This window comes from Euleptes europaea, chromosome 2 (assembly GCF_029931775.1).
Source record: "Euleptes europaea isolate rEulEur1 chromosome 2, rEulEur1.hap1, whole genome shotgun sequence".
Taxonomy (NCBI): domain Eukaryota; kingdom Metazoa; phylum Chordata; class Lepidosauria; order Squamata; family Sphaerodactylidae; genus Euleptes; species Euleptes europaea.
In genome coordinates, this window is record NC_079313.1 from 69092446 (window position 1) to 69120262 (window position 27817).

Sequence of the window (27817 nt, forward strand, 5' to 3'; positions counted from 1 at the left end):
CAGGGGGAGGGGTCTTCCGACCGCGCTTTCTGAACGCATCCCGCAAACTGTGCAAAGGGGCTTCCTGCTGACCTCTCCTGACTCCGCAGTTGGAGGGCGGGAGTGGCCGCGGCTGGTGCGGGGCAGCGGGTTGGGGGGCCTCCGCCGCCGAAGTGTGGCAGGGGAAGGGGCGTTGAGGGAGTCGGGGGGGGGTCGTCAGACAGACAGACAGAGGAGGGCGGGGCGGAGTCCCTGCGGCCACCCCGTGTGGGAACAGGTGTCGCGTCCGGTTTCGGGAAGGGGGCGCCAGAGAGTTAAAGCGCCCCGTGGGGAGGGGGAGGAGGCGTTGGGTGCAGTTGAGCGGTGCCATTGAGCAGGTTGGTTTCGAGGTTTCAGGGTGGTTTTAGCGCCGGTGTGAACCGCTGACCGGCTCAGGATGGGGCCGCTGCTGTCTCTAGGGGTTGGGCTGCTGCTCCTCTTGCTGTGGGCCAGGTACAAGGGGCTCGAGTACGTGCTGGTCCATCACCGCTGGATTTTTGTGTGCCTCTTCCTGATGCCCCTTTCGGTCCTTTTTGACATCTACTATCAGTTCCGCGCTTGGGTGGTACAGAAGCTTCACAGTGCTCCTTTGCAGCACGGCCAACGTGTCCGCCACATCCAGGCACAGGTGAGACTTGAGGGATGTGGGAACAAGGAGAAAAGCGCTTTCGATAAAGTGCGGGGAAGTTTCGGTAAGGCGCTGAGAATGAAGCCTACTTGAGAGGAGCATTGAAAAAGGAATTGTATTAATTTATTAATAATATATTGCACTGCATGCTCCAACTTGCCAGAAATTGTGCTTATACAACACAATGTTTTCCTTGTGACTTTTGGGAGGGAAAGGAGGGGGAGAGCAAGATCCTGTTGCAACTGTAGTGGTTGATGTGTTGATCTTGATGTGTTGATTACTTGATGTGTTGATCTTCTAGGTTGAAAGGAAGTAATTTCTAGGTACCTTACAAAACTGGGAAATCATAAAGAGAACAATCAGTAAATGTGAGGGAGAACCCACAGCCAGTAACTTTTATTTAAGGATAGTCAAGGTAATATAAATAAGGAAGCACTGGTTGTGGGTTTTGCTATGATCTGTGTAACGTGTCAGTTTTGTTTATAAACAATTTCAAGTCAGGAAAACAGTTTGTAAGTAGATGTGTGATGGGAATAACTTGCACTTTTTTTCTCATGCAGGTGCGAGAGTGGAAAAAAGGCCAGAAAACATACATGTGCACTGGCCGTCCTGGCTGGCTTACGGTATCTCTTCGTGTTGGAAAGTACAAGAAGACTCATAAGAACATATCCATCAATTTGATGGATATTCTTGAGGTTGATACTGAAAGACAGGTAAGCCTGAAAGTTATCTTTATATTTAAGCTGGGGTTTTGTTTTAAGGGATTCAGGTGTTTGGAACATATAGTTAAAGCCACCAGTTCTTGTAGTCCTGTATACACTGTGATTTACATTATTCTCTAATATCCCTAAGTCTGTTGATTAGATGCTAGCTTATAACAAGGAGAATCTAAACTTAGACACAGGAACTCTTAAGTAGTTAATTGTTCATTTTGACATATGGTGATCCATAACTCACAGTTTGGTTCTTTTTAAACACAGGTTTTTCACCTCATGTGGCTTTTAGATCTCAATGGAAGTAATACTTAATTGACTTGAAACCCACCGTTTATTGGATGTTAAGCAAGGTTCTGTAAATTCTAACAGAATGGTTATTGTTATGCCCTTCTTGAGGTCTGAAACTAACTTCTCGTAATCATTTTTTATACTAAACATATATCTTAGACTATTTTCTAGCAAGTCATTTCAACTTTGGAATGAAAATAAGGAAACCTAATGCTGGGAGTGGCCATAAAGCCAAAATTTGTTATAAAAAGTGCTAATTCCTTAGTGTCTTTCTGTATTGACTGTTAGGTGAAATAATTAAAGCAACATCAAACATGGCTTTGCCTAACAGCATGTTCTCTGCAGAGGATGCCTATTTGCCCTTTTAATAAGAGTATATTTGTTTGGAAGCTTAAGTATTTGGTAGCTTAGTGATTTACTTATTTCATTTATACCCTACCTTTCTCCCCAGTGGGGACCTAAATGGGCTTACCTAGTTCTTGTTGATTTTTTTATTCTCAAAACAACTGTGTGCGGGAGGTTAGGCTGAGAGTGTGTCTCTGGCCCAAGGTCACCCAACAAGCTTTCGTGGCGGGGTGGGGATTTGAACCTGGGTCTCCCAGATCCTTGTCTGATATTCTAAACCAGGAGTGTCAAGCATAAGGCTCATGGGCCAGATCCAGCCTCTTGAGAGCTCTTATCTGGCCCATGAGCCAGCCAAGGCAGCCACCACCCCACTCTCAATCTAAACTGGCGAGGTATGGCCCAATCTGACCAAGTAACACTTATGTCATATCTGGCCCTCGTAACAATTGAGTTCGACACTCCTGTTCTAAAAACTATACCATGCTATACATACCCAAACAAAAATGATATTCCTAGTACTATTCTCATCTATGAACCTCCATATACTTTGCAGAAAAAGGAAAGTTGCGTTTATTTATAAAAATCTGATTTCCTTTCTACATTTCTCTGGCACAGTTTGTAATTAAGTCTTGGGACATCTGGTAACATTACTCAGAAAAATAAATTTGTTGTGAAAGTGACTTCTTTCGTCGTTGACTTCTGTATATATCACTTGAGATCTGGCACCTGAATGGCAGAGTATTTATGCCACTTTAAATCAGCATGGAAATAGACTTTTAGAATAAACAATCATTCATTTCGTTTCAGCATTCTCTTTTCACCCTCTCCCATTCCCGCCACACACCAATGACTATGTGGTACTGCACTGATCTTTCTCATCACTGTTATTACTCTTAACTAGTTTGACATCTGTCCTGTCTCATTTTAAGCAACTTCTCATTAACTTAGCCTAGCAAGTAAGGTTGTATACACATGGGGGCACAGACCCATTCTTTGCCTGCTGTTACTGCCCCTTGGCCATTCCCCTTTGCGACTGCAGGAGCCACAGCCCAGAAACACCTTCTTTGCCCTCAGTTTCCTTTCCCCGGCCCAGTTATACTGTAAGGACTGCGAAAGGGGGCTAGCCTGGTGAAGGGAAAGTGCGCTTTAAGGCTATGTGAGGGAATGGTGTATAGCAGGCAAGCTACTCCTCTGCCCTTTGGTTCTCCCTTTGAACTAAGTCAAAGAGAGGGTTTTAAAAATCCCTTTTATCTGGGGGAAAAGCTAGAGTAGTTCTCAAAATGAGCATGACCTCATATTGACATTCGTTTTAAAGGAAGGAACTTCCTGCTCTCCATGGGGGGTGGGGGAAGTCATGTGTGGAAGCAGCCTGAGCCTGCAAAAATCTCTAGCCTGCAACATTCATTTATTTATTTTATTTCCAATGTTATTTATTTACTACACAGACACATGCACATACATACATATACTGCCTTTCTGCTCAAGCAGGGCCACCAAGGCAGCTAACAATTAAAACAGCATAATAAAATATAAACGGAGCCAAAATACATATTAAATAACACAAGGCAGGAAGGAAGGATCATTAATGGAACACCAAACAAAAATTTTAGAAGTCTTCACCCACTGGCATATTAGCCCACCTAAAAACTCATGGACAATTAAAACATCTTTGCATGATCCTGTAATCTATAGTTCTTAAGCCAGGTTTTAAACCCAACTCAACAAGGTTTGCACAGCTATTTGGGTATAACAGAATCCCACAGTGAAAAATAAAATTTCTCCATCTCTATTGCAAAAGAGGTGCCAGATAAGGGAGAGGCAGGAAAACCATGTCAACACTTACATAAAATGTTTGTATCTTCCTTTTTAAATTCCCCTCAATTTTTTAAATTTCCCCTCAACTATCAATGAAAAATTATCCCTATGACCTAACTGTAAACAAGATCTGTTCCCAGTACAGGTGTGCAGGCTTTCTTTGCTTCTTTCCTCTTTCCTTTCTCACCAGTTTAATTAATTTGGTTCTTTTTAAACACAGGTTTTTCACTTCATGTGGCTTTTAAATCTTAATAGAAGTAATACTTAATTGACTTGAAACCCACTGTTTATTGGATGTTAAGCAAGGTTCTGTAAATCCTAATAGAGCCGGGGTTTGCCTCAGTATTTTATTTTCACCTTGGTATTCAACCCAAAATCATATAAATGTGAATGTGTGGAGTGCCTCTCCTCTGTAGCCATGATTCAGCTGCAGGGCTAGAACACAGGGAAAGAAGGAAGAGATTAAAAACCATAGTTTAATTCTAGACACCTAAAAGGGCAGAATATAAAGGAAAATCATGACCACATTGGAATATTTAGCCAGCCTCTACAAACATTATATCACTTTTTAAATTTCAAAACTATTTCTATTTGACCAGAATGTGTATCAAAGCTTTGCTTCCTAAACTCAATATTCAAGACTTAATTTAAATCAAGGCTTCTTAGCCTCAGCTTAAGCTATTTTTAGTGCAATACTCAGCTGAAGAACTCAAAGTAACTGACAGTGTCTATGCATTGTTCAAAGTGCATTTTCGTATGAGTAACTACTACTCCTACCCACTCCAAAATAGCTCTAAAAATGCGCAAGTTGGAAGCCCTGAAATAAGCCATACAGATTTACAGATGCATTTATGTATCCATTTGTGCATTCTGCCTCCTACATGGCCATTTTCACACAGAGAATACTGTTGTGACCATATTCCTTTCTCCCTCTTCTGTACGCCTTCTGGCCAACCATGCCTAGGCTTTGTGTACTGCCTAGGCCTAGTATACTGTTAATTTTTGTAGGCATGTTCTTAAGCATAATACCTAGCAGCAGGGCCAGAGCCCAGGGTGCCATACTTCAGTTGATAGAAGTTACAACTCTTGCAGCCAGTGCTTACTAAATATTTAAAATATTTTTACACTGACTCATCATTCAGAGGTCTACCTTCCTTGTTTGCAGAAATGGGGACATGGCAAGGAAGTCCCATGTACTGAAAGGTAGATTTATCAGCCAAGTGTGTGGAGGAAGGCAGAGCATTAGTCCAAGATCCAGAAGGGAGTCATAATGTTCACCACTGTTCTTTCAGATTAACCTATATGTGATAGGCAGGGCAGAGAGGAACATGGTCTGCCTCTGTTTCAAAGCACGATATGCAGCTTTACTTGATATATCTGCTTTCAAAACTTGTGCTGCTCTGTATGAAATACATTCATTTAGCTAGGTGTTTGATAGCTTTTAAGTTCATTTTCCTAAGTTATAACCAAATGCTTTTAACAATACTAATCTGCACAATACTTATATTTGATATTTTCTTGTTTTAAAAAAAGTCTAGGGTGGCTTTTGGTGTGCAATGCACATGATAGTGTGCAACCACATGATGGTTGGTGTGCAAGCAGCAGAACTCAAATGCTTTTTTATATTCTGACAGTATTCAAACTGGCATGTAACATGTGTTCTGCCTTAGGTTGTCCGTGTGGAACCCTTGGTTACAATGGGTCAGTTAACAGCACATCTCAACTCCTTGGGCTGGACTATTCCAGTGGTACCAGAGCTTGATGATCTTACCGTAGGTGAGAGGACTTACAAAGCACAACTGCTGCTCGTAAAGTAACTTGATACAATTCCACAGGTTTATATCAGAGTAAAATACTCAGCTAATAAAACAAAATTCTTGTTGAATCTTTGATGTTTCCGATCTTGCATTGCTTATTCTTATTAGAGGGATTTATCAATAAGTTTCTAAATAGCTTTCAGCTCAGAGCCAAGAATGCTTTAGCTGATTCCTGTACATGGTCTTTTGCTCAGGTGGCTTGATCATGGGAACTGGCATTGAGACGTCTTCACACATTTATGGACTGTTTCAGCACACCTGCAAGGCCTATGAACTCGTACTTGCTGATGGAAGCCTCGTGAGATGTACCCCGGTAAGAGACATGATGTTATGCCCAGGAATGTAAATTTCAAAAAGCAACCAGTTAAAGTGTTTAAAGCTTTATCATTTAAGCCTTTAAGCGTTAATAAGAAACTGCCTCTAATACAGGGAGGAGGATGACCCTGCTGATCCTCTGGTTTTTGTCTGCTCGCAGTAAGACTCCCCTGCTCATCATTGGCCTTTTTGTTTACCATTTATATATTTCTATATACATTTAAACAAATGCTTATTGTTCAGACATATAATTTACATCTCTTATTATGTCTGTATTAACATAGGACTTACTGTAGATTCTTCTTTTTTTTTCTCTTTTCTTTTTTTTTTGGCAGGAGGAGAACTTAGACCTATTTTACGCAGTGCCTTGGTCTTGTGGTACCCTGGGCTTCCTGGTTGCAGCCGAAATAAACATTGTCCCAGTTAAAAAATATGTAAAATTGCATTATGAACCTGTGAGAGGATTGAAGGCAATATGCAAAAGATTTACTGAAGAATCTGAAAAGAAAGAAAACCACTTTGTGGAGGGGTTGGTGTACTCATTGGAAGAAGCTGTTGTAATGACAGGAATTCTGACTGATGAAGCCGATCAGAGCAAGGTAACATAATTATCCTTTATGTTAAGATGAAACAAGGTGGGACAAATTAACCTCCCTTTTGTAAAGGACAGTGACATTATAGGTGTGTATCAATTTTATAACAGTTTAATTGTCATGGACAATTAGAGTCTTCTGGGAGGGAGAGAATCTTGAGAATTCTGTCAGACAGCTAGAGATGTGAAGGCCTGCGGGGAAAAGGACTTGGGGATGGCCTTTTTGCCTAAGGAAAAACTGAGAAATTTGGGGTGCACTAGAAAAAACCCTCCTATGAACAGATTTTTTCTTTGAAATGTGTGAAATGTCTGTTTTAAGACAAGGTTTTACTCAGCATGTATAACATGAAAGTCTGAGGGCTTTTTTGAAAAATCTTTTGCCATGGAAACGTTGGGGAGCACTGAAAAAAGACTATGCTACATTGTCAGTGACAAGATTTGTTATCCCTCAAACACTAGATATATGCGGCTCAAGATCAATGGATCAAGAAGCTTCTAAGGGATGAAAGGAAAGGAAAAAAGACTATGAAAAATTTCCCCCCTTTTAAAATGTGGCTAGCAAAGAATGCAGCTTTCTCTCTTTATATGTTTGCAGTTTTGCTTGTAGAAAACCAAGGCATTTATAATTTTAAATCCCATAAATAAAAATACAATTCTGTATGCTCAGTTTCTAAATGCTATATTTTATATTGTTAAATCAGCAAAATACGTTTAGATTTGATAGGAAATACACTTCACATATTTCAATTTTACCTAAAATTTCGGGGGGGGGGGGTTCCTAGAAAAAATGTTTTTCAACCCCAAGGCTTCAAAATGTCCAGAAATCGTTCATCTCTAGTCCTAGCCCTCTTACCGAACAATATTATAGTTCCTAGAATTGTTTGAAGTGGAGAATGACTGTGGAGCTAGTTTAAATTTGTGTTATAGCTTGTCATCAGCAAGGGCCTATACTTTCTCTTTGGCTGCTCTAACACTATGGAATGGGTTGTCCTTGGAAACTTTTAGGGGATGCTGTAAGGCTTTCAATAGTAGGTAGATTATAGGCATTTTGTTAGGTTTGGAGGAATTTGGGGTTTTACGGTTTTAATTATGTATTGTAAATTGCTTTGAGCCAGGGCAAAAGATGGGATATAAATGTTTATGATAAGGCAGTACTTGCCTATCTTAAATCTGTGGCTGAAATGTGCAGATTGTGTTGATAAGACAGTTTCTTAGAAATCTGTCAAGAGTCTTGTTGCCCTGTCTTCTCCCAGGGGCACACCTTTCCACCGTTATGCGGTTTAAGCCTAACTGGAGAAGGATCTAGTTAAGATCCGGGTGGTATAATCTTAGGTTTGGTGTGTTTGTAAAAATTACTCACATTGATAGGATGGGAGAGAAGGGGAGTACTGTCATCCCTTGGTTATCACTGGTTATATGGTGGGGTGCATTCGCGGAGGAATAATTAATGGCCACACTGCTATTTGAGGTTAGTGGAATTTGGTCATTGCTGTTATTGGTAATGACAGCCAATATGGAACGGTATATTGCATTATGCTAACACATCATGAAGCAAGTCAGCATTACCTTCTCACTGTACTCCTGTTCTTTGTGTTCAGATTAATAGCATTGGGAACTACTATAAGCCATGGTTCTTTAAACATGTGGAGAAGTATTTGAAGGCTAACAAGACAGGAGTAGAGTATATTCCAACAAGACATTACTATCACAGGCATACACGGAGCATTTTCTGGGAACTCCAGGTAGGATGTAATTGTATAGATTTATTATTATTTGCATATGTAGCCGCTGGCAACCAAACTCAGACATCTTTTGTTTGTTCATTCTCTTTTTCTCTCTCATTTTTAACTTGATGTTATCTCAGTTTGATCCATCGTTTGAGTAATGACCAACCTAGTTGCTGAGAGAGCACACTCAAAATAAATGACATTGAGCTAAGAAAGTGATTTTTTCCAAGAAAAAGCCAAATAAATTTCTTTTTAATCTATGCCTTTTGCTCACTTGGACAATACAGCCAATCCTAGAACACTTTGAGAGCCAGCGTGGCATAGAGGTTAAGAGTGGTGGACTCGAATCTGGTGAACTTGGTTTCCCCACTCCTCCACATGAAGCGTGCTGGATGCCCTTGGGCTAGTCACAGTTCTCTCAGAACTCTCTCAGCCCCACTTACCTCACAAGGTGTCTGTTGTGGGGAGGGCAAGGGAAGGTGACTGTAAGTCGCTTTGAGACTCCTAAAGGTAGAGAAAAGCGGAGTATAAAAACCAACTCTTATGCGTTTACAGCATCTTTCAGTATTGTTGAGGTATAGCAAGACAGTCAGCAATTGGTGACAAATCTCATTCCCACACCTACTGCCAGCCCATAGTTATAAGCGTATTGCAGTGGCACTCACTCCATGTCTTATGGAGAGCCACATTCTCATTTCCCATCAACCAAGAGAGCTACATGACAATAGTATGCCCTAGACCCCACTGCACAATATCACATACAATAATATTAAAGATGCTAGTATAAATAAATAAAAAGCTGTATATTTAAATTACTTGGCTGTCAGTTTGATACATGACTGTCCCTCTGAGACACCCCATTCAGCTGCATATTTTGACCCAGCTTCAAGCACAGAACCCCTGCATCTCCATAACCTTGCTATATAACCATCATGGTGTTGAGCCTTCCCACGGCAAGAGTGTTGCAAAGGGAGGTTCCAAGTTATCACTGCTAGTCTTAAAGGCAACAGGGAAAGTAAAAGGCACTCTGGCTGCCTATTGCAGTTTCAGTTGCCAAATGGCCTGGAGGAAAAAAAATCCTGTCTTTTTAATAGAGGTGTAATATGTGGAAATAGGCGAAGTTTTTCATGGCATATGGAGTTAAAGCACATCTGCTATTTGTTGCAGATGAAGGTTATATTAAGCCCTATTAAAGAGACAGGACAGTTTTCTCCAAGCCTGTGTGCAATCGTAACTGCAGGATCCTGCTCTGAGCCAACCAGCAGAAATATCTGCATGCCCCTACAGGAATGAAGTGTGCATCACCTTCCCTCTCTGCGTGTTCATTTTGTGTTCAGCATGTCACAGTGAGCAAGATGGTGCAAGAGCCTGGAGGAGAGCAAGTTGGCTGTGGAGAAAGAGCAGCCAACACACTGCCCCATATTCACTTGTGGGGGTGGGGCTGCAATTTTGGTGGTGTGATTTATTCGCTGTGTTTGTACAGCCAGCTTACTCATCTCCAGGTAGCTGCCTCAGTGCTGGGATGCGAGTGCAGAGGGTGTGGCAAAAGAGGCAGTGTTGTACTGGGGTGAGGGGGCTTTATTTCCATCCCCATCACAGAGCAGATTATTCTGCAATTTATCACTACCTGAAAAAATCAAGATGGGTCAGAGGCCTGACAGGTTGCCTCACCTAAACTCACTTGTTTGGCCCAGGAAGTGAGCAGACTAGTGAGGACTGCTACTAGGCTGATTTGGAGCTAAGAAGGCAGGCAGGGGTTGTGCTGTTGGGTGTAGGCTGGTAGTGCAGTGGCCACCACCTACCTGGGCCCACAAGCAGACTAGTGAGGACGCAGCTGGCAGTTAGAAAGCAAGCAGGCCAGCAAGCAAGTCTGGGCCCCCTGCTGCCAGCTCATCTTTCCTTGATTGGCCCCAAAGATTATTGTCCCCCACTTTTCCAGAATGCTATTACAAATGTTATTTATTGGTCTATTTGGTAAGGTGTTCTAGGGAGCTCCCCTAGAAAAGGGAGCTGCTTTCCTTCTCTATGAGCCAGCTGGGAGGATTATTGAAGGTAATTGAACAGACTGGGTAAAACATTCCTACTCTGTCTAGTGGGCAAGAGTGCTCAGTGGACCTTAGAGGAAGGAGAGTGCCAGGAGCGTGGGTAATTAATTGCACATTAGCCAAGTCCCTATTTACTGTAACTTCAACTTACTGTATTTCAATGAACTGCTTAACATTAATGCAGAAGAATCTTTCTTTACAGGCAGAGTGCAGTTCACTGATTTTTAAAATTCTCATCATATCATGTACAGTTTGCTCACTATGTGTTTGTTTTTCATTGTATAGGACATCATACCTTTTGGAAATAATCCTGTTTTTCGCTACTTGTTTGGTTGGATGGTACCTCCTAAAATCTCTCTCTTAAAACTGACTCAAGGAGAAGCAATTCGAAAGCTCTATGAACAGCATCATGTGGTTCAAGACATGATGATCCCTATTAAAAGTCTTGAAAAATGTATTGAAACCTACCACAGTGACATCAAAGTAAGAGCATATATCCTAAATCTCAGACTAAGCACCTGGGGAGGGGCTGTGGCTCAGTGGTAGAGCATCTGCTTGGCATGCAGAAGATCCCAGGTTCAATCCCCAGCATCTCCTGTTAAAGGGACTAGGCAGGTAGGTTATGTGAAAGACCCTGGAGAGCCGCTGCCAGTCTAAGTAGACATTACTGACCTTGATGGACCACGGGTCTGATTCAGTATAAGGCAGCTTTATGTATTCATGTGTGTTAAAGTGAGCATTCTGCCAGCCACGGGACTCAGAAGGCATGGAAGTACCTACCATATAGGAAGCAACAAGCCATTGATTGACATAACTGTTAAGTGTCATTTGGCTAACCTTAATTTGAAAGCAGACTGTAATGTATAATAATTGAGGGTGTGTCTCAGGTACTTTGCGTCTTAGCTGTGCCTGTTTCTATATACTGCTGTTGCTGTTTCTAATCAAAGACATGGAACAGAGTTCTGCAGCAGCTGCCTGTGTTTCCCTTATTTCAGGCTTCAAAGAGTATACACAGGCACAGCCCCCTATTTGTCTGAGATAAACTGCAGCAGTGGTGCCCATCAGCAACTTTTCTGGTGCCCACAAAGTGTTTGTAGGAAGTGAGTGGGGTCTGAGAAGGCTACTGCCCACCAAGGTTTCTGATTGACAATTGGAGATTTGATTGGCTGTGCAGATTTTTTTTTTTTAATGTTGCTTTGGCAGCAGCTGTCACCACAGTACAAGGATCTGCACTGTGTTACTGAAGCTAAGCTGTGGCGATCATTTTGTGGCTGGCTCCAACTCCTGTAGCAGCCATTTTGTTGCTGCACCTACCAAGCCATGTCATATTCCAAATGTGCCCATAGGCTCACAAAGGTTGGGGACCCCTGATATGGAGCATTGGAAATGTTTTGAGTTTAAACTTAAAAATGTGAAGTAGCAATAGTAGGTAACAATAGGAAGTATGCAGCAGTTTGTTATTGGTTGTAATAATGCAAATAAGTTTGAGAAGAGAGGTTATTGTGGTGATACTGGTTCCGGGTATTTATGGCAAGCAACCTTGCAGAGGTTCCTTTCTCCAAAGTAATATCTATGTGGGAAAGGCATTGCAGGGGAATTTCTGAGCAATGAAAAATCATAACTAGATCAAATTTGAACTATTAACCTCCCGTGTCTGCATTGTGACAGTATTCTCTAGCCCAAAGTAGGATATGAAGGAGTGACAAACATTCATACAAAACTTTATTCAGTACTTTGATTGGATATGGAGTTATATACCTATGACAATATGGACCACATGTCTTTAAATCTGCTACTGACGGTTAGTAAATAAGTAGTTGTGGTGGTGGTGGTGCTAATAGGGTGACCTTTTTCCCCATTTCCTGTAGGTTTATCCCCTGTGGCTGTGTCCCTTCATGTTGCCTAATAACCCTGGCATGATTCACCCAAAAGGAGATGAAACCGAGCTGTATGTAAATGTTGGGTCCTATGGAGCACCCCAAACAAAACACTTTGATGCCATGGCTTCTACCAGACAAATGGAAAAGTTTGTTAGAAGTATACATGGGTAAGAAGTTTTAAGCCCTGAAAAATTATTAGAAGTGTCTAGTAATTAACCTTTAGTTTGCCCACATGATGTAGTGGCCACACAAAATGAATTTTAGCTTATGTTTTATGTTTGAAATTTAAAAATTACAATTTTGTTCTAGGGATAGGTAACTAAAACATCGTTTTTATAAACAGCTTCTAAGCTTCATTTTTTTGGTCTGTTACTGACAAGGCTGAAGTCTTCAGAAAAACAAGCTCTTCCACAGTACAGAGTTGGTTCATAAGTTTGCTACTGGAATGTGTAAGATTGGGCTGAAAGGTTCCTCTGCTGGTATAATATCAGAACAAAGTGCATTATGCTGGTAAAGCAGCCTGATTGTAGAATAATTTGCTGTCATCTTTAGATGCAACAACTCTATTTGTTTGCTTCAGTTTTCAGATGTTATATGCAGATTGCTATATGACCCGTGAAGAATTCTGGGAAATGTTTGATGGTTCCCTATACCGCAAGCTAAGGAAGGAACTTCAATGCAGTGATGCTTTTCCAGAGGTGTATGATAAAATCTCCAAAGCTGCAAGACATTAAATCTCTAACCTCAACAAGCAATCAGGGAAATGTAATTTCACAAAAACTAACAGCTCCCATACAAAATATTTTGTTGCTGTCCCAAAGACATACCTACCGTATATACTCGCGTATAAGCCGAGTTTTTCAGCCCAAAAAAGGGGCTGAAAAAGCCGGCCTCGGCTTATATGCGGGTCAATACGGTAGAGGGGGGAAGGAGGAGGGAGGGGGGAACTTACCGCCGCCATCTTTTCCAGGCCGGGAGCGGCCTCCAGAGCCCCCCTGCGGCCGCAGGGAGGGCGCTCCGCCGCCCCCGCCGCCTTCTCCCGGCCGGGAGAGGCCTCTAAAGGCCCTCTGCGGCCGCGGGGAGGGCGCTCCGCCGCCCCCGCCGCCTTCTCCCGGCCGGGAGAGGCCTCTAAAGGCCCTCTGCGGCCGCGGGGAGGGCGCTCCGCCCCCCCCGCCGCCTTCTCCCGGCCGGGAGAGGCCTCTAGAGGCCTGCTGCGGCCGCGGGGAGGGCGCTCCGCCCCCCCCGCCGCCTTCTCCCGGCCGGGAGAGGCCTCTAGAGGCCTGCTGCGGCCGCGGGGAGGGCGCTCCGCCGCCCCCGCTGCCTTCTCCCGGCCGGGAGAGGCCTCTAAAGGCCCTCTACGGCCGCGGGGAGGGCGCTCCGCCCCCCCCCCCCCCGCCGCCTTCTCCCGGCCGGGAGAGGCCTCTAGAGGCCTGCTGCGGCCGCGGGGAGGGCGCTCCCCCCCCCGCCGCCTTCTCCCGGTCGGGAGAGGCCTCTAAAGGCCCTCTGCGGCCGCGGGGAGGGCGCTCCGCCCCCCCCGCCCCTTCTCCCGGCCGGGAGAGGCCTCTAGAGGCCCTCTGCGGCCGCGGGGAGGGCGCTCCGCCGCCCCCGCCGGATCCGCCGCTTCCCACCGCCAGGAGCCCAGAAGGTAAGTCTTGGGGGGGGGAGGGGGTATAAGCCGACCCTCGGCTTATACGCGGGTGCCTAATTTTTCCCCATTTTTGGGGAGAAATTAGGCACCTCGGCTTATACGCGGGTCGGCTTATACACGGGTATATACGGTATTTGTGATTTGAAAATAGACATTCCTGCCTTTGATTATATACTATAGGAGGCAAGTAGAAAAGTGAATCTTTAAGTAGAACAGTAATGTAGAATTGCAGTATCATTTTTGATGACTAGAAAATCCCGGTGGAGTTTTATGGGAGTTTTGGCATCGAGAAAGAGATTTCCGCTTGAATACTCAAAAGCAAATGTGCATTAGATTTGCAATTAATAAGCCTTTATGTGTGAACACCTTGGAAATCATGGCTTGGAGTTAGTTTGAGCCAGTGTGAGCGGTTTCTCACCTCACTTGTTATTCCATCAAGGTGTCCATGCAGTCAGGAAAATAATATTGCTTGCATACTTTGAGAGGGGAGGAGATTAATATCCCCCCCCCCCCCGGTCTATATCAAACCACTGCTTTTAAAGTATTTTTGCTTTGTTCATGCAGGATGTCTGCTGCCTCTGTTGGAACAGGCTGCTGCATTTGGGTTTTATTTTTTGTTACATGCTGCTTTTTAGTGTTGATGCTTTCAGTTACAAGACGTGAAACATTCTTGGATGATTTGAACCTTGAGTCGTAGAAGCTAGATTACCAGGTTTCTAATGTGCTTGTTGGAAGTACAGGACTGGTCTCACATCCAAGAGTGCCAAGAAGATGGCCATTAATTTGTAACTGAACAAAAAAATGTTTTGTTTGTTTCTGTGCCTCCTATTTTATGTTTTTTTTTAATGTAATATGAAGAAAATATGGTGTTGGAGTTGTGTAGTAGTTGATATGCAGTTAATCAGGTGGTATCTGTTGCCTGCCTTTACTACTGACAGATTTTGCTGATATCACTCAGGGTGGTTCCATATTATGACCTTTTTGCACTGCTGAAGGATGCCTATTTGGCAGCAAACAGAATGGAAATGAGGGGGGTGCCATATTCCCCATTCTCACAGGGCATATAGTAAGATGGCTCCTTGGAAATACAGCCCCTTCACCAAAGGTCCCACTTTTCCCTGCCTTGTTGTTTTTGATTCCTTTGTTTTCAGCCTGCTTAATAGTTTACTGTTCTTTGCCAGCTGGCCAGCTCTGTGGTGCATGGGCCCTACTGTGTGAATGATTAATTGTTCGTTTTGTTTTGTAGCAATCCCTGCTCATAAGTCTTAAAAATTGTTTCACACATAACAACGTGATTATGAAATAATCAAAAGCTTTTTTAAAAATGCAGAACAGTGACTTTTGCTTCCTAAAAAATTTGTGAAACAGTACATAAGCCCACTTTCTCTTGAGGAAGAACTGATAATTTACAGTTGATTCAGAAATGTTATGAGATTTCTCCCTTTAGAAAGAGCCAGAAGTAATCTAGCTGGGATAAGACAGAAGTGGTAAAATTCTAAAGGGACAGCAGCCCTGGGAAACCTCAATAGCACATTGACTGTTCAGACAGCTTGATGTGGCAGTTGAACTTAAGGGTTTGCTTTTAAATCACAAATCAGGTCTTTAAAAAAATAGGTACCCCCCACAAAAGATACTGGAATCTCAGCAGGCTAATTATAATGGCATCTGGGTAGTACATGAAAACTGGATGAATTGTGACCATTCCAATCTCAAGTTATTTGCTTTGGGTTTCTCTTTCCAGTAAAGGTTTCGTTAGTGCCTTATCAGCTGGAGGAAGCCCAGCCATCTTATGCCAATTTATTTTTCAACAGTTAGACAGACTTCCAAAATGTAAGGGTGCCGTGAGAATCTCCAGACCACTAATTCTCCATATGTGTGTGTCAGAGCCAGATAAAAGGAAATAAATGTTCCATGTTCTAAAGATCCAGAAACCAAACTGGGAGGTGGGCAGCGCAAGAAGTGAAGCGATGCTGTCATTTTTCTTTACCATATTCCTGCTTCAAATGGTGAGGGACAAGCCACCACCATTCCCAGTCAGTGCTTCAAGACTATAATGCCATAGTAGTAAATCCAGTTTAGCTGGCTGAGGCCATGAACCTTCCCATCATGAACATTAACCGGCTATACAGGCTTTTGATAGCTTTCCCCCTTAATTTTATCACCGGTTTAACCAAAGGCTGACCCAAAGACTAGTTAGGTATAATTTTAAAAGATTGCTTGCAATATTTATTTGAATCTACAGAGAAATGTTGGTTTGAGACATGTTGTCAAGTCTCCATGGTGTCATAATATTCAGCGGGTGGTTTTATTAGAGTTCAGGAAGAAATTAACCATTTATGTGCAAGTCTGCAGGCTTTCAACAATCCAACAATTATTCCGTGAGGGTGAAGGTTCTGTTTACGCTTATGTACTGATTTCCCCAGACCTTGGAGAATCTGTTTCATAATGCATGTGACGTATGGGAAATTACTGAAACCGCAAAAAGCCAGCATGGCTATGCCAATGAGTATTCTGTGAATCCAGAAATAGGATGTGATTTAAACTGTATTGAGGCTTTCCGTTTGTCTGTGTGTAAATTGGTTCAGTTTGCCTGAAAAGTTTTTTAAAGAGTCTAATCTGTACTACGTCTCTACTTTTGGTTATCCACTGTACTTTTCTCAGCACTGGTTGTTTCCGCAAAGTGGTTTTTTGTACCTTATTGTACAACTGCTAGCTCAGATATCTCATTAATACAAATACAATGTTGCTGCTGGTATTGTCACTGTCGGCACTGATACTTTGAGACAAAATGTGTACAGTTACAATAAAAATACTATTTTGGTGTGACTGAATAAAGAAGTGTTGAAAAGACTGTATTGTACATATAATGGAGCAGGAGCCTTGCTTTGAACAGAGCCCAACTTCATTAGAGTACATGCATATTAGAAAGATACAAGTGGAGACCTGCAAAGAACACACCCGGGGGGGAATCCCCTCCCCACTGGCCCTCTATTGGTCCTGTTGCCACCCTCCCTTACTGGTACCAGGGGATGGTGGGGGGACATGGTATACTTTATGCTCACAGAGTGAAGTGTCTCTGATCCTCATTTCTGCTGGTTTGGCTCAAGGGATACTATGGCTAATGGAATCAGAATCATCTGAAAGATCCAGAAAGATTGACAGGGCTGCATTCCCCCTGTGTGAGTTGTCTGGCCAAGTGACCAAGACAATTTGAGATTGGTGAGATATGTTGCATATAATACCTGTAGCAAAACCATTTCAGTTACAGATTCTGAACAAAAGATCAGAAACTGGACTGAAATACGTTTGAGTACTGTCACATACAAGAAAGCTTGGGAGTTAGATACTTCCGGGCATATACCAGAAAGTATTTAACCATTTATTGTTCACATGTTCTAAATACCAGCAGTGTACTTTAAATATCAGGATTGAAAAACAAATACCTGGTTGCAAAACCAGGCTCTTTGGACAACATATTTAGAGACACCTAATTGGATGGGAGACCACCAAGGAATACCAGGGTTGCTGTGCAGAGGAAGGCACTGGCAAACCACCTCTGTTAGTCTCTTGCCATGAAAACCCCAAAAGGGGTCGCCATAAGTCGGCTGCGCCTTGACAGCACTTTACACACACCAATTAACATATTAGGAGCCACGTGGCGCAGAGTAGTAAGCTGCAGTACTGCAGACAAAAGCTCTGCTCACAACCTGAGTTCGATCCCCACAGAAGTCTGTTTCAGGTAGCCGGCTCAAAGCTGATTCAGCCTTCCATCCTTCCGAGGTCGGGAAAATGAGTACCCAGCTTGCTGGGGGTAAAGGGAAGATGACTGGGGAAGGCACTGGCAAACCACCCTGTAAACACAGTCTGCCTAGTAAACCTCAGAATGTGATGTCACCCCATGGGTCAGGAATGACCTGGTGCTTGTACAGGGGACCTTTACCTTTTAATTGACATATTACAACATACTTGCTTTGTGAAACAAATAATTCCAAACTCTTACCCCTCTTTTATTACATAATAAAAGTGGCAAATTTTTGATTGCAATAGCCAACAATTTAATAGTAACATAATTATTGCAGTACGCTGGTTTGGAAAAAGGCACATTTACCAAATTCCCTGATTAAATGGTATGAGTAATCATAAGGGGATTATTGCACATGTGTCCGTGATAGTTCTGTGATGTAAATGTGTAGGTGTCTTTTAGCTATTGGGTTTCCACAGTCATGCTGGCAGAATTTCTCTGAGAATTAACTATAGCATTGTGGCTGATAATCAGATTGCTTAATTGTCCTTGGTTTCAGTAAGCAGCGATTATTCCAAAGGATACTGGCCTTTATTAACAGGAGTGATCCTCTCCCTGAAAAAGAAGAGGTGAGAAGAATGTCAGACGTGTTTTGCATCTCACCCTTCTTCCAAGAAGCCCAGAGCTACACTTTAGCTCACAACAACCCTGTGACAGACTACGCTTGGGTTGGGGGGGGGGGTACCTTTGCAGAAGGCTATCCTGTGGTATCCTAGTCCCTATCTGACCAGGCTGGAACTTGGTGTTTAATATGAGGAAAGCTCTCTGGAGGAAAGCCAAGAGCCAGACCCTTCCCTTTTGTGTGCAAAACAAACTGAATCATGTGTTCTTGTTCTTTATCTGTTTTCTGCCCCACTGTATGCAATTTAGATTGTTGAAATCAGGGAAACCTATAAATATTAGGATTCCCATTTCAGTCCCGTCTAGGCAATAGCAATACAGCAAGCTTTTGCCACCCTTAGTAATGTAAGAGATTAAATCCTTGATTTCGAGAGTCAAAACTCATACTCTAAAAATCTTGTCAGTCTCTATGGTGCTACTGGACTTGAATCTGGCTGTTCTACTGCAGACTAACACAGCTACCCTCTGAAATGAAATACTTAGTGACATCCTGTTCCCTCCTAATAGAATTTGTCTGTGAAGTAGGTTGGAGGGCTGGGAGAACTACACCCCCCTGAAGATTATGTCCTTATAGACGTACGTTTCAGCATCTAGAGGTGGTCTAAATGAGGCCTCTGGACAGCTCCCTGTCCCTCAGCATTGGCTTCATTGTTCACTGATATTTCCTGAGTTCCATCCCTGTGGACCAAACTTGGCACCCAGAACAAGGCTTGTGGATTTTGCCAGGTAAACTGACCAATTGCAGAATTTCATTCCTTTGCAAAATTCCAAAGATACTTCTTTTGTGGATATGGTACAATCAATTGCTGCTTTTCTCCATTGTACAACTGTAAGACTCCACTTACTGTAGGCACTTGTCTCTTTCCAAGTCATTAAGGTAACGCTGTGCATCATTCATGTAAAGTGAACGGTATCTGATCTTCTTTGGGTATTTCTCATGCTTCATGACATCATAGCGGCCAACACCAACTGGGTTCTGTGAATGGAAAAGTACAGAGAAAGCAGTTTCAGAGGTAAGAACTGCTAACCAGGGGCTCAGCAAATTCTTATGCTTCTACTTTTTGCATGACCACTGCAGAGTCTAAAGTGGACCTCAAAGGGGAGATGCACAGGTGGTCTCAGACGTGCATTCACCTCTGGGAAAGGACCCGATGCTTATAGTTGACATTCAAAACAAGGGACATTTGGCACCAATACAAACATGCTAAAAATATTTAATTTTCAAAATGGCCAAATCTGTGAATGCCTAAAGCCCGAGACTGGAGCTGTGAACAGACAAAACAGATGTTTCTACAATTTAAAAAAACACCTCAGGTTTGCAGAAAAATCTGAAATCTAAAAAAATACAATGAGGGCTTTAAAAAATAGATGCAGGACCAGTAGCTTTAGGAAATGAATGCCCTCAGTGGCCAGCACAGGGCAACCACTGGGCAACCACAACAGTATCACCAGCCTTTGTTTCTGCGAAGGAGGAAGAGGGAGCAGGACCTTTTCCAGGGCAGTTCTGGCCTTTAAGGGAAGACTCATCAGGGCCAGGAACAACCACCAGGCAACTTGCTACCACATGACTTGCATGACTCACCCAGGCCTGGCTGCTTGCTACTGCTTAACAGCAGCCACCCCATGAAAGCCAATGTGGTGTAGTGGTTAGAGTTTCAGACTAAGATCTTGGAGACCCAGGTTCAAATCCCCACTGCTATGGAAAATTGCTGGGTGACTATGGGCTAGTCTCAGCCTAACGTCATTCACACAGTTGCTGTGAAAATAAAATAGAAAAGGATGAAATAACCAGCTTTGGGTCCACATTGTGGAGAAAGGCAAGGTATAACTGTAGTAAAAAATATAGTTGAAGATGGGGGACAGATAAAATGTAGGACGGTTGGTTAGTGGGAATGAAAGAAGGAAGCAGGGAAAGGTGAAAGTATGAGGACTGCCAGGAGGGAAAAAGGAAATAGTGTGGGGAAGGCGATAGACAGGAAACTAAGGTGCCCCTTGTAAGTCCTTGTGGGTTTCCCACCTGACCTGGTGGTTGGTACCATGCAACTGGACAAGACTTTTTCCTGGGAAAGCTTGCCAAGGGAAGGAGGAAAAACTGATGACAGGAGGGGGGAGATAAAGGTAGGTTAGCTGGTGGGTGGAAAGGAGAGAAGGAGGCAGGAAGAGGGGAGAGGCTATGGGGGTTTCAGGGAAGGGAAAGAGGAAATAGGGGAGAAGGGGGAGATAAGATGCCCGCCACGACTCCTTGTGGGTTCCTCACATGTGTGTGACTATTTCTTATCATGTCTGAGATTTCAGCAATGAAGAAGTTTCGTATGAATGTCCAGATGTGTGCGTCCTTCTATTGAAGTCAACGTAAGGTCTGGCTTTGATACAGACAAAGCAGATGCACGTGCTCTTCTCTCATGTAACTAGTGGATGTACCCAGCAAGAAAAATAACACGAGATACTAGCAGAGGGCAAATTGTGCTGGCAAAAATAAAATTGGGCACAGCTTGCTTTCCTTGTGCCAACACAGAGACAAGCTGAGTAAGAAACACTGGGATGGCCATCTAAGGTCTCTGGAGTTGCCAAGCAACAGGACTCCTTTCAGCTGATGATATTAGAGGAAACATCTGAGGATACATGCTGAAGACCATAAAGGATATTTTCCAAAACAGGAAGCTATGAGGTTTCTTCACAGATTGTTCCTCATTTCTCAATTGTGTTGCAAATTGGCCCCTAAAAATTTAAGGATGCTTATCAAAGAGCAGGTCACGTCTTCTGGTAGTGGAATGAATTTTGCTTTCCCTGATTGCATCACTTTTCTACCAGCACGTGTAACCAGCTCTGCATTCATGCATACGGACATGCTTGGGGCAAACTTTTGACATTTTTAAATACTTTTTTTTTTCTGGCATGTTTATCCGTTAAAGCTTTTTAGCCAGTCTTTCTGTTAAAACACACACGTCCTGTCACTCTCAGCACTCTGTTTGTCTTGCAGACAGGAAGAACAGATTGTACCTGAGCAGAAATGGCTGCAGAAATACTCCAGGCTCACCATGGTGGCGGCAACAGTGGAGCGTATGTGTGGGCATGTGTCATTCTGCCAGAGATCCTGTAACAGACATTGTCAGGGGCCGTCTCTTTCTCTTCCTTATCCATATTGACTCTGCCGGGAAGCAAGCAGTCTGCACTCCACTCAGTAGGCCTAGAAATCCCATATGTTGCTGTTTTTATCAATGCTGCTACCCCAAGGGGAATCCTGCAGTCAGAGCACCCCTTTATAAAGCCATCATCCCTCACACTTGGAGCAATGACTAGATGAGCAGTGACGGTACCGCCTCTGTGCCAGCTACCCAACACACTCTGTCTGCCAGATATGCTGTGTTTCTGTTTATGTGCATCTGTCAAAGTTTTTAAAAGTTCTTGTGCGTCATCCAGATGCCTTTGAGGCTCAGACATCAAGAATTCTCACATATCTGGCAACTCCAGTTATTGGAGCCAGACCACTAGCGAGGCCTCTTCGTTATACCTATTTAATCTGCCAGTGAATTGCAGTGCATCCCAAATAGTTAACTTCCATATCACAACAAAATATCAGACCAGTTGCAAGGAAATTCACCTGTCTACCACCAGGATCACTAACAATCAGAAATGTTCCCCGTCAATTATAAAACAACCTTCATTCTTGACCTCTTTTAAGTTTCCCTGTTCTTCGGCATCAAGGGGGAAAACTGGGAGTCCCTGGCTATTGCCTTAAGTGGAAGTGAACTCTTTCACATGCAAGCTTTCCCTGACTGCTTGAGTCCATCCAGCTTTGTTCCTGCTCACCACAGGAACCCAGAAAAAGATGAGTGTAGATGATACAAGAAAGGGCATAAGGTAAAAGAGAAAGCCTCCCTTTGGCACATCATTACTGTATGAAGTTTAAGCCTGTGAACTGACTCCATAGAACTGTGTGGAGAAGATTCCGTCCCACAAGCGTACAGTCCAACCCAGTGTAAGGTAATATCTGAGCCTGTGGAAATCAAAGAGCTTAATTGAGCACATGCACCCTAACCCTATACAAGATTACTTTGTAGTAAGTTCTACTGAAAAAGAATAAAGAGGGCAGCTAAAGAATATATTTGTTTCCTGTTGGGCGCCAGCCTGGACATATTAATTTAAATAGTTATAGCCTGCCTTTCTATTATGGCTGGTTTACAATTCCAAAAATTAAAAACATACAAAATACAGCAAAATCCTATTGCTCCCCACCCCCAAGAAAATGTCTGCAACTTAAACACCTTGTAAATGAGACAGCCTTATATTACCTCCTAAACACTTCTAAAGACAGCATCCCCTACAGGCAAGGTCTTGTGTATCCCATGCGTGTTCCCATGCAAAACATAATTTGGAAGAATCATAGCTTTCAGGCTGAATGTAGTTTCTAAGGAACATGGATAGTGTTTGTGGGTGGGACCCCAAGTCATTCATTTTCATTGATAATGGTTAACAACTGCTCACTTACATGCATTCTCTGTCGTGGCCCCCACCCTACGGAATGGCCTGCCTGAGGAGGTCAGAAAGGTTCACACACTCTTGGTATTTCTCAAACTGAGTAAACCAGAATTTTCAGCAAGGCATTTATAAAGGAATAGGTCTGCATTATAACAGAATGATCCAAGAGGCATTTCAATAGAAAGGACTGTGGTGTGGATTATACCACTAATATGTATTATCTATTGCTGTGCGTTTTTATCTTGCTCTCACCGTAGCACCATTTCTTGCATTGTTTAATATGTCTTTTTTAGTCCAGATGCTTGGCTTCAGATTTTTGAGATCATAGTCCTATTGTATTGTTTATTTTATGTCTCCCCATCCTATTAACTGTACTGACTTCTATTATGTGCCCTCCTTGAGTCTCAGTGAGAAAGGTGGACTATAAATAACATAAAGAAATAATAAAGAAATATGCAGCAGAGAAATTCACAAAGAGGGAGCATAGTGGTGGATCCTTAGTGTAGAATTTATCACACAGTGGGACTGGGAAGAATTAAATGGAAAACACTTATACCTACCAGGATAAGAATAATTCATACATTATAGCCACCCACAAACCCCTATCAAGAGGCCAGTGGAAACCATGTCCACATTGCAATGATAATCAAGGAATCACAACATCTGAAAATCGTTTGCTACATGGATAGATCCAGTCACATGGAGAGTATCCATGGCAGCACCAATGGCCATCCATCTACTGAGCAGATTTCAGATGTTTTAGCTGGGATACACTGTCGTATGGAAAATATATTTTGGGAGGCTCCAAGTGTAACAAGTGAGTGAAACATTTGAAGTGACCATGAGTGAGTTTTAAAGGTGGAAGCCAAGGGGGTAGAATGTTTGAGGCCTGTTCCTGCCAGATGCATTTCTTACAGCATTTCCAAAAAGGAGTCGGTATGTTTTCCGGTCAAATCGTTTTGAGCCCGTCCAGAACGGTGGTTGGTTTTCAAATTCAGATCGCTTAATGGGCTTCAGGTCATAAGATCCTGGCCCTACGATCTACAGCAAAGTGAGAAGCAAATAAAACACTGTTAATTGGTGAATCTCATTATTTAATAAATATTATATAATCTTGTACTCATTATGCCTAATTAGTTGATAATCTCTATGGCAAAATTAACACTTCAAGGGACCCCGACACACATATAGCAACTGTGAGGTCCCTCTTCCAGCAGCCCCACCCTCAGCCATTGTGTCTTGCCCCCCCAGGTCTCCCCAGGCCTCAGAAAGGGATCAAGAGGACAAGGGCCAGTACACCCCAGTCCAACCTTTCTCGCTTCAGGATAGCTTGTGCCTCTGGTATAGGCTCAGCGTCTCATCCTCCTCCCTGCCCTGGTTATGGAGCCCTCTTTTATATTCCCCAGTACTTTCCTCACCCCTCACCCACTCTCCCCTGCATCCCTGCCTGGCCTGGCCTCAGTGGGTCTCCTCCTGTGCAAGCCTGGCCAGATGATTGGGGCTGTAGCTTCTGGGCTTGCAGAGTGACCATTCCAGATCAGTGGGGATTCTCTGATCTTTGCTGGAGATTCTCTGACCTTTCCTAAGGCTGCTGTTTCCCTGACACAGCCAATGAAATCATTGACTGATGCCATGAGACCTGCAGCTGTGACAGTTGGCATTCGGAACTGTCTTTGCCTGTGGGACCTGGCATACTCTCATGTACTCCTCTGTTGGCAAGGTTGGCGGGAAGCCAGGGAGCAGGCCATCATCCCAATCAAGCCATGGCTTCAGCAGCAGCACTGGGCCTGTATAGCCAGCCTCAAAATCAGCCTCAGTGGCCCTGGGTGCAGCACAGCCACCCCAAACATTGTTGGTGGTGGCAGAACTGGGTTTGAAGTGGCCAGCCCAGGCAGTGGTGCAGCTCCGGCCAACATGGCCCACCCAGAACAAAGAGGTGTCCCAAAGTTAGATGTAATCCAGACATAGGGCAAAACTAGAATGAAAGATCTTCCCTTTATTTCCAGTGACCCACTTTGGCATGATTCTAGTTGACCAATCAATAGGGTTGCCAGGTCGCTTAGATTGGCTGGCAATTGCCTGCCAATCCAGTGACTGGCTTGGAAGCAGGGATTGCATGAGCAGCCGCGCCAACACGATCGCATCACTTCCGGTTTACACCTGGAAATGCTGCCTTGCAACAGGCCTTTTACTATTCAAACTCCCAGTTTGAGTGGTAAAAGGACCGTTGCAATGTGGTGCTTCCAGATGTAAACTGGAAGTGACACGATCACGTCAGTGCAGCCACATGCACACGATCCCTGCCTCAGCTCCACCCCAAAAACCTCCCTCATGAGCCGATGAACTAAGACTCTCTCTGAGTTGTACTAAAGCACATTTGTTCCTTGCCTTTAAAAAGAAAAAGTAACCTTTTCCTTATTCAGCCTCATACCGCTTTCTAATTTGATTGCTGCATTTAGAGAAAATCAAATATTGAACGCCAATGAGACACCAGAGAAAAATCACTTACTGCAGTACGCGGACACTGGCCAACAGTCTCCCAGAAGAGCCGTTCAGGAGGGATAACAGGGTTCCGAGCAAGGCTGCTGAACACGCCATGTTTCTTTTTCTCCTTTGACTCCAGTTCTTCCAGGAAGCTTTTAATCTTGCCCTTTCCCAACTCAACGGTGGTTTTCTACCAATGTAAAATAGAAGACCTGCCTCAGGAAGCAAAACATGTCAAGCGAACTTGTGCTGTTTCACTAGTAACTGTCACAAGTGATTCTCGTAACACTGCTCTCATGGAATATACCACACATCCACACCCATGTGAACTCAGTAATCTGAGCTGGAATTGGTTGGGGTCCAATTCAAATGAATTGCCATTATACTGCATGCAGATTTAATCTGGATTCAGTCCAGTTGGATCTGAGGCTGTTGGGTGAAGGATCTGCACAGATTCTTGCCTGGCTACGCTGGCTGATATTTCCCATATGTTTCCTTGTCAACCTATACATTTCCTCATATGGTGAAAGGTAATAATCAAATATGAATCCAAACAAAGAATTCAGAAGAATGGGTCATCCCATAAATTTTCCTTGAGCTACCAGGCTGCAGAAGTTATAGGAATCTCTAAGCCTTTGCTTCCTCTGTGATGAGGTGAACCAGTGTGGTGTAGTGGTTAGAGGATCAGACTAGGATCTGGGGATCAAGTCCCCTCTCAGTCATGAAGTTAATTGGATGATCTTGGGCTAATCATTCTCTCCCTCAGCCTAGCCTGCCTCAGAGGGTTATTGAGAGGGTGAAATGGGGAAGGGAGAACCATACATGCCATCCTGAGCTCCCTGGAGGCAGGCTAGGGTAAAATATACTAGTTGGGTAGATAACGCAATATGATCTCCATTACAGGGTTATTGTAACTATTATGGAGACAATGTACATAGAGTGCTTAAACTTCATAAGAACATAACATCCCTGCTAGATCAGACCAGTGGTTCATATAGTCCAGAATCGCGTCTCACACAGTGGCCAACCAGTTACTCTGGAGGGCCAGCAACAGGGCACAGAAGCTGAGGCCTTTCCTTGATGTTGCCTCCTGGCACTGATATTCAGAGGTTTGTTGCCTCTGAATGTGGAGGTTATTTTTAGTCACTATGGCTAGTAGCCACTGATATATACCTATCCGCCATTAATTTGTCTAATTCCCTTTTAAAGCCATCTATGCCTATAGGCCACCACTACATCCTCTGTCAGCAAATTCCACATTTTAATCACTTGTGTAAAGAATTACTTATGTGCATTCTGAATCTATTGCGCATCAACTGCGTTAGGTGCCCTTGAGTTCTATTTTCAGAGAGAAAGGAAAAGTGCTCTCTATCCACTCTCTCTCCCCCAGGCAGAATTTTATAAACCTCTATCATGCTGCCCCTCAGAAATCCTAGTCACTTTAGTCTTTCTCAAATGAAATGTGCTCCAGCCTCATCATCTTGGTTTTCTAGCTGATCAATGTGTCAAGAAGTTGAGGTCTCTCAATTTCTTGGATTTCATGATTTTTTTGGTTATTGGGATTTTAGACCAGAAAAATAAGTTTCCTTTTGAAAATTGCTTCTGTGGAGGGAGTAAGCCCCAGCTGGTGCTAGTTAACCTTTCCCCTTTTTGGAATGCAAGGCCGTGCATTGCCATGGTAATTAAATGGTCAGCCATCATGACAATGTCCAGGTGCAGGTAGTTCTGCAGGCTTCCTCACCTGAACACATCTCTGAATGAGTCAGCAATTTCTGACCAAGTGATTAATTAACAGCTAAGTGCTTGCGTTTTCTCAAATGGCCTCTATGAGCTCATGCCACTGAGAAAACGAATATAAGGACAAACCAACCCTTGAGAAAACTATGCACGCTTTGGGGTGCACAGCAGGAAGGCTGTGCTGGCTGCATCACAACCCATTTGATTTTGGCCCTACAGGGAAACTCTGGTCAAGCTGACCTGCTTGGAGAAACCTTTGGACAACCTTTTGAAACTCTTGAATACTGGAAGCATCTTTGGAAGTTGGTAACTATAAACCTGATGCAAGAAACCTTTGCCAATTTTTTTGAACCAAAAAGGCTTTTTGAATGTATTAAGTAGCTAAGCTAAATAGTTTATTATTTTCTTGCTTAACACTTCATGACTTTTTTCCCCCTGTAAACCAGCTTGACTCTTATAAATAAATTGTTAGCCTTTAAATGGCTTGTGTCTGTGATTTTGGGATTCCAAGCCTAAATTCTAAGTGCCTTTGTGTGAGTGTAAAAACCACCTACCAAAAACCTAAGACATTTTTAGGAGTGTAATCTTTCCCTGGCAGGCCTCTACCTTGCAGGGTAAGCGTTGCACTTAATTTTGGAGTGAGTTGGGAGAGGATTGCCCTTATCTTCTCCCTGGAGCTCAAACTTTTGAAAGGGCTGGTGACAGCTACTCCTTGGACTTGGGGCGAAAGCCTGGAGTTCAAGGTTTTGTCTTTTGGAAAACTTTTGACCAAACCAAAGCAGCCTCCAACTGGTGGAGACAGGTTGGGGAGCTCTTTGACACAATGTCCTTTTTGAGATGCGTGTGTGTGTGTGTGTGTG

The 27817-nt window shown here is 43.4% G+C and overlaps 2 protein-coding genes across 2 annotated transcripts in view; one reads left to right on the forward strand and one right to left on the reverse strand.

Moving 5' to 3' along the window:
- Window positions 1-401: 401 nt before the first annotated feature.
- DHCR24 (24-dehydrocholesterol reductase) lies at window positions 402-12968 on the forward strand. Its single transcript, XM_056844488.1, has 9 exons — window positions 402-646; window positions 1207-1359; window positions 5481-5586; window positions 5822-5940; window positions 6278-6541; window positions 8133-8276; window positions 10592-10789; window positions 12175-12353; window positions 12767-12968. The coding sequence occupies exons 1-9, from the start codon at window positions 416-418 to the stop codon at window positions 12918-12920; spliced, it is 1548 nt and encodes a 515-aa protein (XP_056700466.1). The 5' UTR covers window positions 402-415; the 3' UTR covers window positions 12921-12968.
- A 5160-nt stretch (window positions 12969-18128) lies between these two features.
- Window positions 18129-27817, reverse strand: part of CIMAP2 (ciliary microtubule associated protein 2) — a 30001-nt gene continuing 20312 nt past the window's right edge. Inside the window, exons 7-11 of the mRNA XM_056845469.1 lie at window positions 25242-25410; window positions 25168-25173; window positions 23652-23770; window positions 19103-19233; window positions 18129-18191 (exon numbers count right to left, since the gene is read on the reverse strand). Of these exons, the coding sequence (XP_056701447.1) occupies window positions 18146-18191; window positions 19103-19233; window positions 23652-23770; window positions 25168-25173; window positions 25242-25410 (471 nt within the window). The 3' untranslated portion in view covers window positions 18129-18145. The remainder of the gene's footprint in view (window positions 18192-19102; window positions 19234-23651; window positions 23771-25167; window positions 25174-25241; window positions 25411-27817) is intronic.

Excerpts from the sequence above, each read along its gene's own strand:
- DHCR24 (XM_056844488.1), top strand. The coding sequence starts at position 416 with ATGGGGCCGCTGCTGTCTCTAGGGGTTGGGCTGCTGCTCCTCTTGCTG. Across the intron at positions 5,941-6,277 it reads GCCTCGTGAGATGTACCCCG|GAGGAGAACTTAGACCTATT; the intron begins GTAAGAGACATG and ends TTTTTTTGGCAG. Across the intron at positions 6,542-8,132 it reads ATGAAGCCGATCAGAGCAAG|ATTAATAGCATTGGGAACTA; the intron begins GTAACATAATTA and ends CTTTGTGTTCAG.